Source organism: Mytilus trossulus, chromosome 8, assembly GCF_036588685.1.
Source record: "Mytilus trossulus isolate FHL-02 chromosome 8, PNRI_Mtr1.1.1.hap1, whole genome shotgun sequence".
In the NCBI taxonomy this organism is placed as follows: Eukaryota; Metazoa; Mollusca; class Bivalvia; order Mytilida; family Mytilidae; genus Mytilus; species Mytilus trossulus.
The window spans coordinates 3,897,414-3,918,060 of NC_086380.1; the positions used below are offsets into that span (position 1 = coordinate 3,897,414).

General features: G+C 33.5%; 1 protein-coding gene across 1 annotated transcript; it reads left to right on the forward strand.

Moving 5' to 3' along the window:
- The first annotated feature begins 4,353 nt into the window (after positions 1 to 4,353).
- LOC134681588 (heavy metal-binding protein HIP-like) lies at positions 4,354 to 7,041 on the forward strand. Its single transcript, XM_063541237.1, has 2 exons — positions 4,354 to 4,749; positions 6,518 to 7,041. Exons 1-2 carry the CDS (start codon positions 4,500 to 4,502, stop codon positions 6,913 to 6,915), a joined length of 648 nt encoding a protein of 215 aa, XP_063397307.1. The 5' UTR covers positions 4,354 to 4,499; the 3' UTR covers positions 6,916 to 7,041.
- Positions 7,042 to 20,647: the final 13,606 nt, after the last annotated feature.

Genomic DNA, 20,647 nt, shown 5'->3' on the forward strand with positions numbered 1-20,647 from the left:
TAGCATAAAACAATACTTATTATTTTTGTTAATAATAATTACGCCTACTGTTTGTATTTGTATGTCCGTATTTTAAGTTAGAGAAGTGTCTCGTTGCTTTTCTCTCCACTGGACGTCAAATCGAAGAAAAAAATAAAGATACAGATGTATGGACTTTTTTAAATTCCTGTGGAGGTGTGTCTCATTCAGCCAATCAAAAGTGATAAAATTTTATAGCTCTGCACGAGTCTGACTTAAACTGCTTTCATGTGGATCCGACCGGAGTCGACCCGTCCCAGATCGATCTGGGTACCGTCGGTCCGGCCCCAATTTATAAACTGCATGATAGATACTTATATGTATATAATGTTTGTTCTTTTGTTGTTATTTTTGTATGATGTATTGTGTTCATTTATATATGCCTTCAACCCTAATGGGGTATTTACAAGTGATACAAAACATGCACATATGACACGTATAGTTCAATTAAAAAATCATTTTGATAAGTAATATAAAAAAAAATTATACAAAAGACCAAAATGACCGGCAGAGACATTAACAACTATATATAGGTCACCGTACAGCCTTCAACAATGAGCAAAGCCCATACCGCATAGCAAGCTATAAAAGTTTTGTTCTCAGTGATTCAGTATTGAACTTCAATATTTATAACAGGGATTTACAGAAAGTCCCTGGGTAAAATAAAAAATATAATCTTTTATTTGGTATAAAGCAGCGTCTTACACCAGTGACTTTCTATTCTATACTATACTGGAAAGTCTCTGCTCACATTAGAGACATATTATGTCTCTGCCTACACCTATCTACAATTATCTTGTAACTTTATCAATTTTAGCAAGGATTTGTGTAATCCTTGATTGTAGAAATACTAAATACAAATTCCGAAAATGTAATTTTAGTTGTTTGGATCTGTTTCACAGTAACCTAAGTTAAATCTTGGGATGATGTGTAAGACTTATAACATAAACATATAGCCAAGGAAAATACAGAGCATATATATATTGAAAATTAAAAAAAATAATTATTAATCCAAGAATTTGTACTAAATTAAATGATTTGGAAGATGATCTTCATTTTTTTAAATGTGCTCGGCATACTCATAGGATAGAGATTTGTTTGATCTGATATTGAAATGAACAGCTGCGCCATGAGCGCATAATACGCCCGACGTCTTGTGTGGAATTTTCATGCATAGTTTCTGAGAAAGTTTTAAGCAATAACCATATATTGTTTTTGAGACATGGCGGGACATGTGAAACCCCCACCTTATTTTTTTTTTTTACAAAAAACTAGATATCACTAAGATATAATCTTGAATCAAAACCAAAACGTATACAAATCCTTGATTAATATAACAAAGAAGTGTGTAAAGTTTTAAGCAATAATCATAAATTGTTTTTGAGATACGGCGTGACATGTAAAAAAAACCACCCTCCCCTGTTTAACAAAATACTCAATAACTCAAAAACATTTTTTTGAATCATCACCAAAAAGTATACAGATCTTTAGATTGATATAACAAAGAAGTGTGTAAAGTTTTAAGCAATAATCATAAATTGTTTTGTTTATTTTCACCAATAAGTATACAGATCATTTGACCATCATGAGAAACAACTATATTAAATTTCATGAAATTTGGATAAGTCGTTCTCAAGTTACGGTGCGATATGTTTACGCCGGACAGACAGACTGACGGACGGACACCGGACATTTGTATACCATAATACGTCCCATCAAAGTTTTGACGGGTGTATAAAAACTAAAAATGTTCACTCCTCAGACATTGTTAGATATGGTTAATAAATTTATTTATTTATTAAACTGCGAGTCTATTAATATTTTGAAACAGCTTCTTATCAAAACACATGATTGAGCAAACACTCGTCGTCTATGTAACACGTCAAAATTTACAATGTCTAACTTTAGTAACACAAAGGAAGATTGAATTTACAAAAAAAAATCTCATAACCTAATAACATGAAAGTACAACTGTTTTGATAGCTTGACGTTTGCAGATTAACATAACCATATAATACTAGTATAACTAAGGACAATGAGCCAAATGCCTTATTTCTCTATTTACTCGGTAGTAAGGTAGACAGCAAATTTGGAGCTATGTCGTGGCGGATCAAGAAATTTTCATTAGGATGTGCGACCCTCTGCAATGACTGCCTGAGAAGCCAGGGGGCTGCTACAGTTATGCATGCATCAGTGGTTCCGTAAATCCATGAATGTCATGTAAAATACTGCATGTGGAAAGGATAATATTTGTTGAGTGCATGTGAATCACGCCCCCCTTTTCGGGGTCCTAATGGAAAAAAATAAAATATCTCAAAATTCTATTCCTAATTTTTGCAACCTTTGGAACCGTAACGAGAGTCTGTATGTCCCTACTGTTGATCGTTTACCCGGTGATCTAGTATGTCCAATATCGGTCCCAGGGGTTTCACTTCATTTTGTTTGAAGGGGCCAATTAGAGATTTAAGCAGGCCCAAACCTAAAAGGGGGGGTTTGGGGGGGCTTGCCCCCCCACGATTTTTTTAAAATTAGACGCAAAATCCTGCATTCTGGCGCATTCTGGGCATTAAATTATAGTTCTGAAAATGTCACTTTTACCACTAGCCCACCTCAAAATTTTAACAAAAAGGCTTAAAAACCTGCATACCTGGCATAAAACTATAGTTCTGAAAATGTCATTTCTACCACTTTCCCCACCATCAAAGATTAAAAAAAAAAATAGACACAAAATCCTGAATTCTGGGCATGGCAGAAAATTATAATTGTTCTAAAAATGTCACTTTTACAGTACCACTGTTAATGTAGGCAACCTAAAGTTTTTCTAAGTAAAAAAATTGAATTTAAATATCTAACATCACTAAGTCAGAAAGTATAATATTGAAATATTTTCATTTATATCACTTCACTAAGAGATTAATTATTAGAATGATTGATGGATACAATTCAATGACACTTATGTATAAAAACTTGTTATTCATGCCAAAATAGAGTTCACCAGCAACAATCGTCCTCAAAATCTGATCATCCTCAGAATAAAAAATACTACATTGAGCATCATAATTTATTTCTGGCTATATAATAATTGTTGATAAAAGGTTACATGTAGTAGCAAAAACTCTGAACCTGAAAAGAGGTTAATTTTATTTAAATAGGGACATGGGACAATAAGAAAATTATTGTGCTATTTACATTTAAAACCAGATACTTGTCCTACCTTTGGGGACCCCCAACAAAATTTGGACAGCACTTCCCCTGCACGCAGCAGTTTTAAATATCCCCCTTCCCATTATCCCGGTGGTATGAAAAGATGTGTTAAGAAAGAAAAAGAAGAAGTGCTGGCCAGGCTCATTTATAAGAAAACATGAGCTTCCACTTCTTCTAAATTTCGTTTGATAGCTTTTAAAAGGGTTACATACCTCACAACTGAAAGTATTATCACCAGAAATATATCTATGATTTGGAACGGGACCAGAAGTTCTGCCAAAGCAATTTTTCATCGATGTACCCTGCCCCCTTTTCGGATGCTTTGTAGTTGCCGGCAGATCGACGGGGTCTGTTGTAGATCACCTAAACAGTAAAACTATGTATGTATGTACGTAGATCCCTCCGTTTACGGAACACCCCATGAGAGCTGCGAGGGTACAGTGGAATCTGTGTACATTACTATTCATTCAATCATAACAACGATAAGCACGTGTGTCAAACAGGAAGTCTGAAATAACAGCCAATGAAAATCGTCGTTGCAACCGCATGTCGGTTTAAAATATAAACACAAATCTTCGAACTCCGTTGTCATGATTTTAATATAAAAAGATCTGATAAAAAAAATCGGACTTTTTTTTTTTTTGTTAAGGACAACTGAACCGGCCAGAAATTGATTTGAACAGTTCAAAATGGCCGGCGGCCGGTTCTTAATGAAAACACTGGGTCCCCTCAGTTTTTCCGTTCAACTCTTTCATGAACCCCATGTTACGGTTTTGTAGCGATCCTTAAACGAAACTGGCCGTATTTCTTGGGACGATACCAATTTATCACTGAACAATTTGTTTTCTAAAAAATGGACCAAACTTATCCTCTGTTAACTCAGCATGTCATATAACAAGACTGATGTCGAAAGGATCAGTGGTCTTTCTCTGAGATTTTGTAGGTCTCGGTGAGTATTTAAGGTGGCTGATATTGCTATATCATAAATAATATTTGACATAACTATTCTCATTATTCTCACATAGAAAGACAATATCATTCCAACGAGAACAAGCGGAGAACAGTTCTATTATCTGATAAAAACGCCAACATTGATTACGATTGTCGGCCTTTCTGTTGCGCAATATTTCTTTGACTAGTTTTTTTTTCTCGGTGTAAAAAAAAGTGAGCGATGCCGCGATATAAATACCATATGTCTTTGAAATATACGATGCACTAGTTCTGACAGGTTGGCAAAGGAAAAGTCTGCAAAGAAAACAATTTGTAAACTTGTTACAATGGTATTAAGAAGGATTTTGTATCTGATTTTTGTTATAACAATTATGAAATACGGGAAAGGACAAAATAGTGACAACTCTTCTGCCGAGATACCACTTCTGGACAATCTAAATATGCCTTTAGTTGCTCTGTTCGATACAACGAAACTTAACGAGGTTTTGAAGATCGCTATACAGAAGACAGTAGAAGATACCATGAACGAGATGATTCCTCGGATAAAACAGGCTGTCATTGACGACATTGGATACGGTATGTAGGAAGTATATATTAAGCTTTTAAAACAGAAAAAATCAATCAGAAAATATCCAATCACAATGTAATAATAATTCTGAACCGGTAAAATAAATAATTTTAATTCAAATCTTAAACATGAATTTGGACACTGTGAAGCCAGCACTGATAATGAGAAGAATTGATATTCTCTGGCCACGTCCCTTAATTGGGGCGCAGGACATATGAGCGAAAAAAAATAAAACTACTAGGGGACATTTGAATTTTGAGCGCCAACATTAGAGCCCATTTAAGCGCCGGATAAACTCGCTCACCTGAAAGCTCATTTTAGCGAAAATTTTCCTGATTGAAAATATTTTCATCTGAAAATACAAGTTGTTGAAACGAACAAAAGAAAAAAAAATCTGATGGATTCCGATATAGGATAGCAAAGTATTTATAGAGGAATGTGCACCACAATCGAAAAAAGAGAAAGAGAAAGAGCAGTTCTTAATGCAACTCTATGAACAGTATTGTACAAGGGGTATATCTAGAGCTAATTACATACGTTCTCTAGCGGATAAATTCCAGGCTAGAGCTCTGAGCAGACTACCCGGCCACGTCCACTTGTATTTTTTGTCTATCTGATGAGTTATGCCTTTTTTCAACTGATTTTTATAGTTCGTTCTTATGTTATACTGTTATACCACTGTCCCAGGTAAGAGGGAGGGTTGGGATCCCGCCAACATGTTTAACCCCGTCACATTATTTATGTATGTGCCTGTCCCAAGTCAGGAGCCTGTAATTCAGTGGTTGTCGTTTGTTTATATGTTACATATTTGTTTTTCGTTCATTCTTTTTACATAAATAAGCCGCCGTTAGTTTCTCGTTTGAATTGTTTTACATTGTCTTATCGGGGCCTTTTATAGCTGACTATGCGGTATGGGCTTTACTCATTGCTGAAGGCCGTACGGTGACACATAGTTGTTAATGTTTGTGTCATTTTGGTCTTTTGTGGGTAGTTGTCTCATTGGCAATCATACCACATCTTCTTTTTTATATTTTAACATTTGATTTAACCTTTTAGACTTTAAGTGCTGTGTTTTAATTGAAAAGTTTTATATTTTTTTGTGTTGTGCTGTCTTGAGTCTACTAATGCTGTATTTTAATGGACATGTCTTGAATCTATAAAACTTTTTAAAATTTATCATATATCATTTATTTACTAAAAAGGGTTAAAAATATTTCGCTAAAATGGGCTTTGACAATTTTAATTTTCGCTAAAATGGGTAACAATTCTGGCGCTCAAATGGGTTCTACTTTGGCGCTCAAACGTCTTTTTTTTTCTCTCTCGCTAAAATGTCATATCAATACGCTCAAATGTCTTCCGACGCTTAATTGCTGGCTAGACATAAAATCTATTATCTTTAAAAGTGTATTTTTATTTTAATAATTTAATAATTATTTTAATAATTTAGGAGTTTGACTCATCTGCATGGTACAAGTAGGGACCTTCCTTTAAGCTTTGATTCTTGGTGCTTACTGATCTATTATTTTGTCATAAACAAATTATCCTTTATTTAATGATATTTGCACAAGCTACTAAATATATGAAAAAGAAAGATGTGGTATGATGGCTAATGACACAACTGTCCACAAGAGAACAAATGACATAGAAATTAACCACTGTCAGTCAGTCATAGTACGGCCTTCAACAATGAGCAAAGCAGTTATAGACGGTCATTATGGTATGTTTAGGTTTCTTTTTATGTTTCTGTTTAAAATTGAATTACTATAGCTATTTCAGAACCTGAAAGAGAAAAGGAAAGGCCAGCTTTTACAGCATCGCTTACATACCACAAGAATCTTGCTAATAATGAAGTTGTGATATTTGACAAAGTATGGTTAAACATGGGTGGAGTCTACAGTCGGGACACAGGAGTTTTTACTGCTCCTAAAACGGGACTCTACTCTATTTCAACAACGGTTATGTCTCATTCTGGGAGCTTCTTACACTGCGATCTGTGGAAGGATAATGAGAAAATGGTCCTGGCTTTCGGTAATGATTTATCGACTGGGACTTTAAATGTTGTGATGTTATTGATGATGAATGACACGGTCTATGTTAAACATGGCTCTTCAAGTAAGGAAAAGATTTTTGGTGACCAAAGGTCTACATTTTCTGGATACCTTATTACTGAGTAAATTATGTATTTTTCCATATTATATATATACATGTGTAGTATGAGATCTCGGAAGCATTTAATTTAGAAATCAGTCACAACGGTATACAATACAATACAATACAATATTTTTATTTTTCAAATTAAAGGGCCCTATGCTATATTCAAAGTTTGTGAATTGCAAATTAAAGGACTTGTACGGAAGCGTATTAGGGACATAGAAAAAATAAAATTGTCAGTGACCTTCTTTTTTCAAAGTCGAAATTTTGACTTCTCAAATCTCGAAATTTTGACTTTTAACTTGAAATTTTGACTTTTCAAATCCCGAAATTTTGACCTAAACTTGAAGTTTTGACTTTCTAAAATATCGAAATTTCGACTTAAAAAAAAGTCGAAATTTCCGCTTTAAACTCGAAATTTCGACTTATTTAAAACTCGAAATTTCAACTTGTTTTAAACTCGAAATTTCGACTTATTTAAAACTCGAAATTTCGACTAATTTAAAACTCGAAATTTCAACTTATTTTAAACTCAAAATTTCAACTTATTTAAACTCAAAATTTCGACTTATTTAAAATTCGAAATTTCAAACTTATTTTAAACTCAAAATTTCGACTTTTTGTTAACTCAAAATTTCGACTGTTGAAATCTCGAAATTTTGACTCTTTCTTAGTACTTTTAAAACTTTAATGTTAGTATTCAAACACAGTTATTACAATTTTAGAAGGAGTAGACATGGATGCAAATTATTAAAGCGTCATCCACACATTTTGGCAATTTATATTCAGAAATTGGTTTTGTTCTTAAATTAAGATAAGGATTAGCATTTAATATTGTGAAGAAATCATTCGTAAAGAGCATGCATGTTGACATAATCCCCCCTCCACCCTATTCCATGTCTTAGTTTCCACGACACTGGCATAGGATCGTCAGATCTAAGGACATTTAGCATCACAGTTTCAAAGGCCTGTTTGGTATCCCAATAGCAAGTCACTGACTTTGCCTTGTTTAAAAAATGGTAAATCAAGTAGCCAAAAATGCCATGCATATTCAGGACGACCAATGAGCTGCTCAGTTTTCTAGTTTTGGAAGTTTGCCTTCTTATAACACAACTATTAAACCTTGTCTTTATACATTAGACTGTTAAATAAAAGTATGTCGTAATATAGGTGTGTCGGAATAGTGGGGTTGTCTTGATACACATATCAGAAGTCCAGACTTGAAATATGTATTTGAACGTGAAACATTTTTTTATTTATTCTTCAGCAAGAACATAATTTTCAATCTAAAATAACCTCTTTAAAATGGTTTAGTTTATTAAAATATGCTTATGAAGTTTATGATGTATATGGCTCTCCGCCTTGCTGATTATGACTGTGAATGTGGTAATCGCAAACGTATATTACTGAGGAAAAGTCGAAATTATAAGATTAAAAAAAGTCGAAATTTCGAGTTTAGAAAAAGTCAAAATTTCGAGTTTAGAAAAAGTCGAAATTTCCAGTTAAGAAAAAGGTCGAAATTTTGAGTTTAAAAGAAGTCGAAATTTTGAGTTTAAAATAGGTCGAAATTTTGAGTTTAGAAAAAGTCGAAATTTCGAGTTTAGATAAATTCGAAATTTCGATTTTAGAAAAAGTCCAAATTTCGAGTTTCAAAAAAGTCGAAATTTCAAGATTTTAGAATGTCAAAATTTCAAGATAAACAAAGTTAAAATTTCGAACTAAAGTCGAAATTTCGAGATTTGAAATGTCAAAATTTCGACTTTGAAAAAAAAGTTCACTGCCAATTTTATGTTTTCTATGTCCCTAATACGCTTCCGTAGACTTGAATATTGTCGTTTCTTTGGTTTTTTTTCAGTTCATTTATATTTTTTGGAGTTGAGTATGACGTTCATTTTCACTAAAATAAAACACATTTTTATCTAGGGTCTAGCTTCGGCCCGCTCCGGGTTTGGGATTTTCTCGCTGAGTTGAAGATCTTATTCTGTTATCTGCTCTTCGGTAACTTTTTTATTAGCTGATTGGGGCCGTGTAAACTTATGTCCTTCGTCGTCCGTCTTCTGTCGTTTTTTGTCGTCCATCTTCTGTCGTTGTTTGTCGTCCGTCGTCGGTGTAAACTGTTACAAGAATCATCTCCTTTGAAACTACTGGGCCAAATACATTCAAACTTTAACTGAACTTTACTCAAGGTATTGTTTATAAATTGTATTCACAGTTTTGATCTATCATCAAACATGGCTGCCATTGCGATAAATAGAACATAAATCCAGTTTTTGGCTTATATCTGAAAAACTAAAGCATTTAGGCAGCAACCATTTGATTTTCTGGGGGGGGGGGGGCTATGGATTTTTTTTCTCGACAAACTTTTTTTCCCGCCTTCGACGAAGAACAATATATTTTTTTTGCGACTAGTCGAAAATAATATTTTTCTTTAAATGTTAACATTACATATAGTGGCAGCTGAGGGTGAAACAAACAATTTTTTTTCTCAGGGTCAAACACAAATGATTTTTTTCTCCAAAAACTGGAAACAAACTTTTTTTTTCTTCAAAAAATATCCATAGCCATTTTGAGTTTTATTTTCCGTTTCCTTAGAAAACATTGCCACCATGGCTTAAAATAGAACATAGGGTAAAATGTAGTTTTTGACTCATTTCTCAAAAATTAATGCATTTAGTATATCTTCTTAAGTTTATAATTAAGATATCTTATAAACTATATGATGATATATCTTATAAACTATATGCTGATATATCTTATAAACTATATGATGATATATCTTATAAACTATATGATGATATATCTTATAAACTATATGATGATATATCTTATAAACTATATGATGATATATCTTATAAACTTTAACTATATTAACTTTAACTCGTTGGAAGTACTTGATAAGATGCATGCTTATATTGGTGATTTTGAATCTATTCAAAGTTTTGATTTTTCTTCCCTGTATACCACATTGCCTCACATTCTCATGAAGAAAAAAATCACAAACAATGGGCATTTAAGAAGTCAGAATGTGAATATATATGTTCAAACTCTTTTGGGTAATTTTTTAGTAGCAATAAACAAAAAAAAACTACGTCAATTGAACACGCTTTGATACTATATATGCCCTTAGATTTTTACTGATAACATTTTTGTTCGCTTTGGGGAATCCGTATATCGTCAGGTTATCGGAATTCCAATGGGGACAAACTGTGCACCACTTATTGCGGACCTGTTTTTGTATTGCTATGAGTTACAATTTATGACCAAAATAAGCAAAGGCCCATCAAAACAACATCTGATAAACTTTAATAATACTTTTAGATATTTGGATGATATTTTGGCTCTTAATAATGACGACTTTAGTATGTATATTAGAGAAATTTATCCTGTTGAACTTAATTTAAATAAAGCTAATATTAACAATGACCACTGCCCTTTCCTCGATCTTGATATCTATATCACTAACGGAAAGCTGAATACTAAAATTTATGATACAAGAGATTATTTTTCATTTCCTATCGTTAATTATCCATCTTTAGATGATGACGTTCCCTTGTCACCATCTTATGGTGTTTATATATCTCAACTTGTACGATTGGCTCGTGTGTGTAACAATGTTTTATTTTAACGAGAGAAATTTATGTATTACTGAAAAATTATTACACCAGGGTTTTCGATATCACAAACTAGACAAAACATTTACTAAATTTTATCATTTTGTCATTAAAGATTGCATATTTTTGATTCACTTATAGGGTCTTTGCATCGGAACGAAACACCCAGTTGTTGGCATGACACGGGTTATGTTCTCATATATATTATGATTAATATATATTGAAAGCAGTATTGATGAAATAATTAAGCAAACAAATCAGATGAGCGGCTCAGTCTCTAGAGAGCCCCATATTCAAATAGATAAAAACATAAGAGGAATTTTGTAAAATCATTATGAAATTCTTCTTTACATAAATATTATGCTCTAAATATGTACAACAATTCTTGATTTTTAAAAAAGTTTCAGGATTTTAGGGGGAAAGGCATGTAAATTACTACTCCTTGATATATAAGTCATATATTATATCATAAAAATCGCACCCCATTGATATATTCGACATTCAAAAAAGTGACATGAAACTAATATTTCCCAATTAACCTTTATCTGGCAAGCACCAACTTCCAAGCAAGATCAAAACAAGGACGGAAGTATTGTTATAGAAAAATGCAGTTTATTTTATTTCATATAGTTTATTAGCTAATGTATATAAGATCTACTCTGTAAACTATTTTATATTGAATTGTTGTTCAACTGTTCTATACATTTAATAATATCAAAGCGTCCTATTTCAAATAAGTACTCTCGTAAACTATACACATGGAAAAAAGTATTGCAACACCTTGATTTTTTAAAACTTGAAAAATCAGTCTCTTATTTTGGATGGAATATGATAAAATATTTATAAAATAATATTGAAACATAGTTTATGATAACATTGGCTATTACACGAACAAAAAAGTATGAAAACAAATTATTTGTCTAACCACAAGTTTAATAACAAAATGAAGTGTTTTTTGTACCAAAAAATGCATTGTACAACTTTTATTGTAGTCGAACTTAACAATGTCAGAAATTTCAAAATTAATCTTAAGATGATTGTTCAAATCATGGTTGATCGTTATACGCCAAAGAATCAGCGCTTTGAGCGCAGTCTCCATTCAAACGAATAACCGCCTTTAAATAACGTCTCCTGCCTTAAATTGACTAATTTGTTGCTAAGGTAGCAGCAACCATTTCTGATGAAGGGCATTGATTATTTCATGACGTGATTGAACTGGGATGTTCTCCCGAGCACTTTACGCCCAATAGTGTCACATATATGCTCGATATGGTTCAAATCCGGGCTACGATCGGACCAAAGAAGATGAACAGAATTCCATTGGAACAATGGATCTTTCTCCACTATGCTAGTTTTCAAGTTTGGCGAGCTCTGCACTACATTGGATACGGGCAACAGTGTGTCTGTTCGTAAGCAAAAGTCCCCGAAATGGTCTTATCGCACGATAACCAGTCGCGATAAGTCGATCTCGAACAGTTCTTGTTGAAAGGCTCCTGAATGCCCGCCGTTCTCTTTCTAGAATTGCATTATGTGTAATGGGTTTCCTTCTGACGAACCTTCTTTATGCTTCATTTTCCCAAGCAGATGATATGGGGGGTCTTCTTGATCTTTGAAGGTCTTTAACATCGTTTATTGTCTGATTTTTTTTTCTCAAAACGACCTATAGTGGAATGGTGATGACCAAAAATACGTGCAGTTGTAACAGTGACATACCTGATTTTCTCATGCTGATCATCTGCCATCTTGCTGCAGTTAAGAGTTGTGGAGGACCCATTTCAAGATGTCAATAACTTTATAAACTTAGTTATTTAAAATGTTGAAAACAACTGTTTTGCTGTTTACGGGTACAGTAGCTGCATGTGCAGATAAGAACTTATCGAGTCGACATTTATTGATTAAACTCAGGTGATATTTAAATAATGTTATACTAGTTCTATTTTAACAAATTATATCACCAAAAAAATAAAGAGTGTTTTTTTAATTTCAATTTCAATTTGGTGTTGCAATACTTTTGTCAATGTGTATATTAAACGTATCTGTACACTTTACCTGTGGCCAAAGCGACCTTTGATTAATATATCTAGCAATGTTTAATAAAACATCTTAAAAGTTCGGACAACAGCCAATTAACCTACGTCAGCAACTTTGTTATACATTTTGTCGATAACTCATAAATTATTTTGTTTGTTACAGTCAAATTAGGGTTACTAGAACATTCAAAATTTAGTATATAAACTGACCAAGCAGCTATAATATAAATAGCGAGTTTCTTGATATTCTAAGTGTCAGTCGATTCCGGCCTTCCTCTATATCGGCAACAATGCCATGTACCATCATATAGGCACCATTTTCACAGCTAGTTTCCCCACAACATGTAAAGATCCAAACATCAGTTCCCACACATGTAGTTCGTGTGTCGAGAGGCTAAGGGAAAAGAACAGTTGTTAGAAAACCAACATATACAGTACACCATTATCAATCTACTTTTTGTATAATAATTGCTCATAAACTGGGTAATCAAATGTCCGGAGAGACGCCAACCTTGCTTCGGAAGTTGAGCAAGCACCTGTAAATTCAAACTCATCCAGTGACGTCACAAATAATGTAACGTCATATTGACGCTTGTAATAAACAATGGTGATGTAAACAAAACGTTTGACAGTCATGGCGAAATCTGGCAACGCGAATAATACAGACGATTACGTGAAAGTGCTCTTTGATGAGGTTTTGAACATAACCTCGTTAGCACATTATGCACGCATTCAAGCCAATGATGCTGAACTTCGAGCAAGGTATTGTACGTCGTTGGCTGAAAAAGCCAATTGCGAAGCGGAGGCTGTCCACCAAATTTCCGAAAGTTTGACATGCACTTCAAAGATGGTAGCAAATATGACACTTAACTATATTTGTTCGTTATCTAACGATGTAGAAAACACAGTTTCTAGGAACGTCTCTTCAGACGAACAAGACATAATAGAAACACTGAAGCAGATGGGTAGCCCTGAAAAACAACAAGAGAGCAAACATGACTGTCAAAAGCAAGATTGCTCTGGGAAAGATATTAAAGCAAGTTCACTTAAAAAGCTTAGTCCAGTTAATATAAAAGATTCCAATCTAGACTCAAATTCTGGCGTTTTCGTTGAACTTGATGCTCTTAAAATTGATCATTCTAACGAACATTTGGACAAATACCAAGAACAGTTTCCAGAACTCCTTGTCGAAGCAAAAGACCCAAACGCTAAAGATCTACCGAAGGAATTCGATAGTTCACATTCCCTTAGTCTACCTATTGTATATGAAGATTCGTACCAAGGATCTCGAGGAACAAAGCCATTAACATGGGCAGAAAAGAAGAATATTAGGAAAGTTCAGAGGAAATTGCGTGAAGTCGACTTGGATGGAGATGAACTCGATAATGTGATCGAGGGATCAGAGAACGTCACACAAATCGTTGATGGAAAAATACTATGTAGTCTCCCTATAAATAACGTGAAAGAAACGCTGATTAAATCAGTTAGATTCAGTCCAGGTCCGCCCGATTCTTCAGACGATGAACCAAGTTCATGAAAGCAATCGGTTTTGGTGACATTGACGAAACAAGTTCCTATGCTGTGTTTTAGTGCTTGTGACAAGTTATATATATGACATATTGTCGATTATCATTGAGTGTCTTCGGACTGAAATGAAATATGTGGACAAAATGATTTTCTAATGAACAGTTTTGCATTTTCATGGCTTTTATAATGTTATGATGTACAGCTTTATAGATTAAAGCCTGGATACCCAAAACAAACACGACTTTTACACTTGTGATCCACTGCGATTAAAACATTTTAGAATGGAGCTTATTTTTTTTTAATAATTCAAGGAAGTTTAGTTATACACCGTTGATGTGTTATCGTAAAAAATATACCAGAGGGAGGGGACACGAACAAATCCCGCTATTTGAATTTCTCCCACTTGAAGGCACTTCCCACTTCTAATCCATGTATTCTACAGCCCCCCCCCCCCCTTTTTTACCCTGTATATCTCACATCACAAAAGCGTGACATTCCCCTCATGGCATTTCAATAGTCGCTATCAAACATGCCCTGAATCAATTGCTTGAGGTAGCCCAAATTTTTTTCGCTTTCCATCTTAGTCGATGCTCCAATTTAAACACAATGTTGACTGATGTTCTATCTTATTTTGCATTTCAATCTATTATGTCTGTCTGTTTTGTTCACACGTGACATCAGGCATCGTTGTCAATATAATGGAATTTTGTGTGCCTAACATACAAGTGAGAGGTTTGCTAGCTATAAAACCAGGTTTAATCCTGACTAAGATTAAAGAAAGTGTCTGTACCAATATAGGAATATGTTTCTCTTGTTATCCATTCGTTTGATGCGTTTGAGCTTTTGATTTTGGCTTAGAGGGCTTTCCGCTTAGAATTTTCCTATGAATTCGATTTTTTTTGGTTATTTTACTTTTCCAAGCACCTACTGACATTGTACTGTCATTGTAAATAAGTTCTCATCTTCAAATTTAATGTTCTATTTGCCACGTGTTATTTTAGAAAATAACATTAAAATAATCATCGAAAAGGACCGAACACATCATACACTCCAAAACCAACTCATTCTGAAAAAAAAGAAGCTTTAGACACTGATACCAATGATTTAAACTGCTAGCTGTTCATTATTGATTAAAAATAACACATAAAAAGAATGAGACAACTAATTCCTGGTGACCAGAGAACGAGGAGGTCATCGACCTTCAACAATGAGCAAAACCTATACCAGCTACAAAAGCATGACAAAATATGGGAAAATCTCAAAAGAGAATCCCGCAGTTTGATATACAAAAACAAACAATTAACGAAAAAGTAATACGACAAAAATACTTGGAAGAACAAATAGTGAGAATCACCCGAGTATCCGTTTAATTAACTACTTAAACTAAAATTATATTGTAGATCAACATTTTTCAGCAGAACTGAAAAGGCCTCGGACATTCCAGGACGTTAATTCGTTTGATTCTGTTCCTCATCTCATGTCCCTTTATATTGCTACATAGTTAGGTTTTTTTAAATGCAAGTCCTATGGTCACATTACTCGTGTAGAAACTTTCACAAAGCTGAAAGCATAAACCAAAAAGATATATTATCAGCCAACAAATGATATCCAACAACTAAAGAGGGCATATACCATATTGCAGTCGATTTTGTTGGCAGTCTACGAACTGATGGAAATAATCATAAGGGACTCTAAAAAGGTCCGTCAAAACAACATTTCTAATGAACATAAATAATACTATTTTAACAAACAAAAAAAGTAAACAATTGAAGACACCAAGATAAATCGTATCTATACCTTCGACTACAATTTTTCGTACTTAACCTTGCTCATGTTTTCTCTAATATCGGTGGTTGCACGTTCATGTGATTTTATGCAGCTAAACTATTGGACACTTTCTAGCAGAAGATTCATTGTTTCAGTTGGAATATAATGCCTTACCATTTCAGGACGAAATATTAATGATTTCATAACTTTCACATTGAGTAACACGTCTCTCTGAAAATTCATCATCAAAACGGGTATTTATGTTGACAGTGCTCCATGTTCAAATGTATCTCCAATGTTTCAGCGTACCGAAAATCACTTAGACGTTACGCACGGTATTGGTGCCACTTAGCGTTACACGACGTTCCAAATTAAACGACGATTTTGACGTTGTTCTATGGAAAGTTTCAAACGTTGACCTTATATTCTACTCATGTGAAATGCCGCTCAAAGTACAGAGATCTTCTAAGTTGCTTCCTTATATGGTTTTATTTTTTTAAGACGGTGCAAATACAAAATTCCTTTGAATTTGAACAAAATTTTAAATACATGAACAATTTTTAATTTTTGCGAAGAATTATAGATGCAACAATAACACAAAATAACAATTTGATGTGACAGTCTTGTTAAATGATTGAAATATTATATATAACTAGAGGCTCTAAAGAGACTGTGTCGCTCACCTTGGTATATGTGAATATTAAACAAAGGACGCAGATGGATTCATGACAAAATTGTGTTTTGGTGATGGTTATGTGTTTGTACATCTTACTTTACTGAACATTCTTGCTGCTTACAATTATCTATATCTATAATGAACTTGGCCCAGTAGTTTCAGAGGAGAAGATTTTTGTCAAAGATTACTAAGATTTACGAAAAATGGTTAAAAATTGACTATAAAGGGCAATAACTCCTAAAGGGGGCAACTGACCATTTCAGTCATGTTGACTTATTTGTAGATCTTACTTTGCGGACATTTATTGCTTTTTACAATTTATCTCTATCTATAACAAGGAAAATATTCAGAAATGTAAATATTTGAAATAAGTAGATTTATTTAGAGGATAGTTTTTACAATGGTTTTCTAAATACAAATAGTCTATGATATAATGACAGATAATTTCTTTTCTATGTATCCTCTTTTAACTGAATAACTATTAAACTGATTTGGGTTGAATAACCTGATATCCTGGGTTAATTCAAGATCAAAAGTATGATTCAAATGTGAAAACTAAAAATAAAAATGAATAAAATAAAATAAAAAAGGCGAACTTTTATACCTAGCAGAGGTTACATATATATGACCATGTAATAGTGTGACTTCTTCACATAATGGCTGTTTCATTTGAAAAATCTATTCAAATGAGAATATGAATTTATCAGCCCAAAAAAAAGAAGAAATATATAAAGTTATGTAACATTTATAATTTAGACTGGGATCCTGGCTAATCTTGACCTTGCGGCGCGCAGCTAGATTGGGCCGGATCCCAGGCTAATGTAACATCGTAAAACTCACGCAGGTAACGGAATTTTTTGCGTTGCTATAAGATCATTGAGGCCATCTTTTTTTATTGCGGGTTCCACATATTTAAATCGGAATTATAGAAAAAATGGAATGTTGTGAGCAGAATCAAAACAGAAATGATGAACACTGCAACATTTCCAGCAAAATATAAATAGGATGGAGGATCTGTGTACTCACATTATTTGTAAAATTCTCCTTATTCATGTGAAGCGTGTGCTTTACATCGAGGCTTATTATGCTAATCATCGACGCCACAGTACTTCAGCCAATCAGACAATGTTTATTTGGGGCATTCGATCGATTTTAACTCAGATTTTGGAATATTTCAATCGAAATTATAGAAAAATGGAATGTTGTTAGTACATATAAAATAGAAAATGATGATTACTTTTAGCTAAAGATAATTTGGATGGGGGTTCTGTGTATTCACATTATTTGCACAACTCTCCTTACTGATGCCATATTTGGAATTTCCGTGACCTAAATGGTTCGCGAAAATTAATATTTTTATATATAGTATAGTAATAATATTCAAGATCATAACAAAAAAACAGCAAATTTCTTTAAAATTACCAATTCAGGGGCAGCAACCCAACAACAGGTTGTACGATTCATCTGAAAATTTCAGGGCAGACAGATCTTGACCTGATAATCAATTTGACTTCATGTCAGATTTGCTCTTAATGCTTTGGTTTTTGAGTTATAAGCCAAAAACTGCATTTTATCCCTATGTTCTATTTTTAGCTGTGGTGGCCATCTTGGTTGGTTGACGGGGTCAATCCACACATTTTTGAAGCAAGTTACCCCAATGATGATTGTGGCTAAGTTTGGTTTAATTTGGCCCTGTAGTTTCAGAGGAGAAGATTTTTGTAAAAGATAACTATGATTTACGAAAAATTGTTAAAAATTGACTATAAAGGGCAATAACTCCTAAAGGGATCAACTGACTATTTCGGTCATTTGACTTATTTGTAGATCTTACTTTGCTAAACATTATTGCTGTTTACAGTATATCTCTATCTATAATAATATTCAAGATAATAATCAAAAACAGCAAAATTTCCTTAAAATTACCAATTCAGGGGCAGCAACCCAACAACAGGTTGTACGATTCATTTGAAAATTTCAGGACAGATAGATCTTAACCTGATAATCAATTTTTTTTTCCGTCAGATTTGCTCTTAAGGTGGTACCCAACACTTCAACTAAAATTAATTTGGCTCGTTTAATTTTCTTTAAATTTTGACAAAGTATTTACTTTGACCCTTTGACAAAAATATAAAAATTTGACAAAATTTGAACCAACCGTTTTATCAGAAAAATTACACTGGTTATATAGCAGTTTGACAAACACCAATTTTGATCACTGAGAAGCTTAGTATTTCCATTACAACACAACGTAATTAAAACGTTTAGCTGATTTTACAGAGTTATCTCCCTGTAGTGTTAGGTACCACCTTAAAGCTTTTGTTTTTGAGTTATAAGCCAAAAACTGCATTTTATCCATATCTTCTATTTTTAGCTGTGGCGGCCATCTTGATTGATTGGCCGGGTCAGGCCACACAAATTTTAAACTAAATACCCTAATGATGATTGTGGCCAAGTTTGGTATTTGGCCCGGTAGTTTCAGAGGAGAAGATTTTTGTAAAAGATTACTAAGATTTACGAAAAATGGTTAAAAATTGACTATAAAGGGCAATAACTCCTAAAGGGATCAACTGACCATTTCGATCATGTTGACTTATTTGTAGATCTTACTTTGGTTAACATTATTGCTGTTTACAGTTTATCTCTATCTATAATAACATTCAAGATAATAACAAAAAAACAGCAAAATTTCCTTAAAATTACCAATTCAGGGGCAGCAACCAAACAACGGGTTGTCTGATTTATCTGAAAATTTCAAGGCACATACATCTTCACCTGATAAACAATTTTACCCCATTTCAGATTTGCTCTAAATGCTTTGGTTTTTGAGTTATAAGCCAAAAACTGCGTTTTACCCCTATGTTCTAATTTTAGCCATGGCGGCCATCTTGGTTGGATGACCGGGTCATCGGACATAATTTTTAAACTAGATACCCCAATGATGATTGTGGCCAAGTTTGATTTTATTTGGCCAAGTAGTTTCAGAGGAGAAGATTTTTGTAGAAGTTAACGACGCCGGACGACGGACGCCGGACGCCAAGTGATGATAAAAGCGGACAAGGTGAGCTAAAAAGAAGATGTGGTATGATTGCCAATGAGACAACTCTCTCCAAGAGACCAAAATGACACAGAAATTCACAACTATAGGTCACTGTACGGCCTTCAAAAGCAAACCCCATACCACATAGTCTGCTATAAAAGGCCCCGAAATGACAACGTAAAACAATAAATACGAGAAAACTAACTCAAATTTCAAAAAAAAATACGTGCTCTTATGCTGCCGTTGCCAACTTCAATGATTTAAAGATGGTCGGGGTCTAAACTATTTTTTAAAAAGAAAATATTTAATGTTTTCATTGATTACAATTTTTAAATCAGGATTGGTTTACCAAATGATTAAGAAAATTCATGTTATGTAGGAATTTACACATTTTGTACATAAATCAGCCGTTAGTTTTTCACGTTTGAATTGTTTTACATTTGTCATTTAAGGGTCTTTTATAGCTGACTATACGGTACGGGTTTTGCTCATTGTTGATTGCAATAGAGTAACCTATAGAAATTATTAATTGGTCTTTAATTGAAGTTTGTCTCGTTGGCAATCATACGGTCGCATCTTCTTACTTTATTATGAGAACGGTGATTCCGTATTGTTGTGTTTTTGCTTTCGGAAACAAATTTTACGAGCTATCCTTTCATCTGATATTTTTTCACAAATTCAAGCTTCAAAAAAGGGTCGGCGATCAATATTTTTTTTTTATCAATTTTGAAATTGTAGAATTTGGCAAAGTATAGAAAATTCTTACACAGACCAATACCTACCTCACAGATTACCAGCAGGTCGAAATCCGATTTTGAATGATACAATTATTTTCATTTACTAGATGTGTATTTTTAAGTAATTCCTATATGTGCATGTTCACATGGATAACTGTTTTTTTCTCAAGCGAACAACTATGGACCAGGAACAGATTCCATGCACTTTTTATATACTATTGGTCATTTTTGGTTCAGCACTTTCATTTTCAACATATAACAGAGTATATCGGGTTACGCTAAATTTTCTTTGACTTTAAAAAAAAAAGTTTCCAAACTGATTATTTTTATGTTTTCGGTTTCAATCTTTTTGGTTTCGAGTTTACATTTT

What these genes read in the sequence shown, in the direction of transcription:
- LOC134681588 (XM_063541237.1), top strand. Translation starts at nt 4,500, where the DNA reads ATGGTATTAAGAAGGATTTTGTATCTGATTTTTGTTATAACAATTATG. An exon ending in CATTGACGACATTGGATACG is followed by an intron (nt 4,750 to 6,517) that starts GTATGTAGGAAG and finishes TAGCTATTTCAG; the next exon opens with AACCTGAAAGAGAAAAGGAA.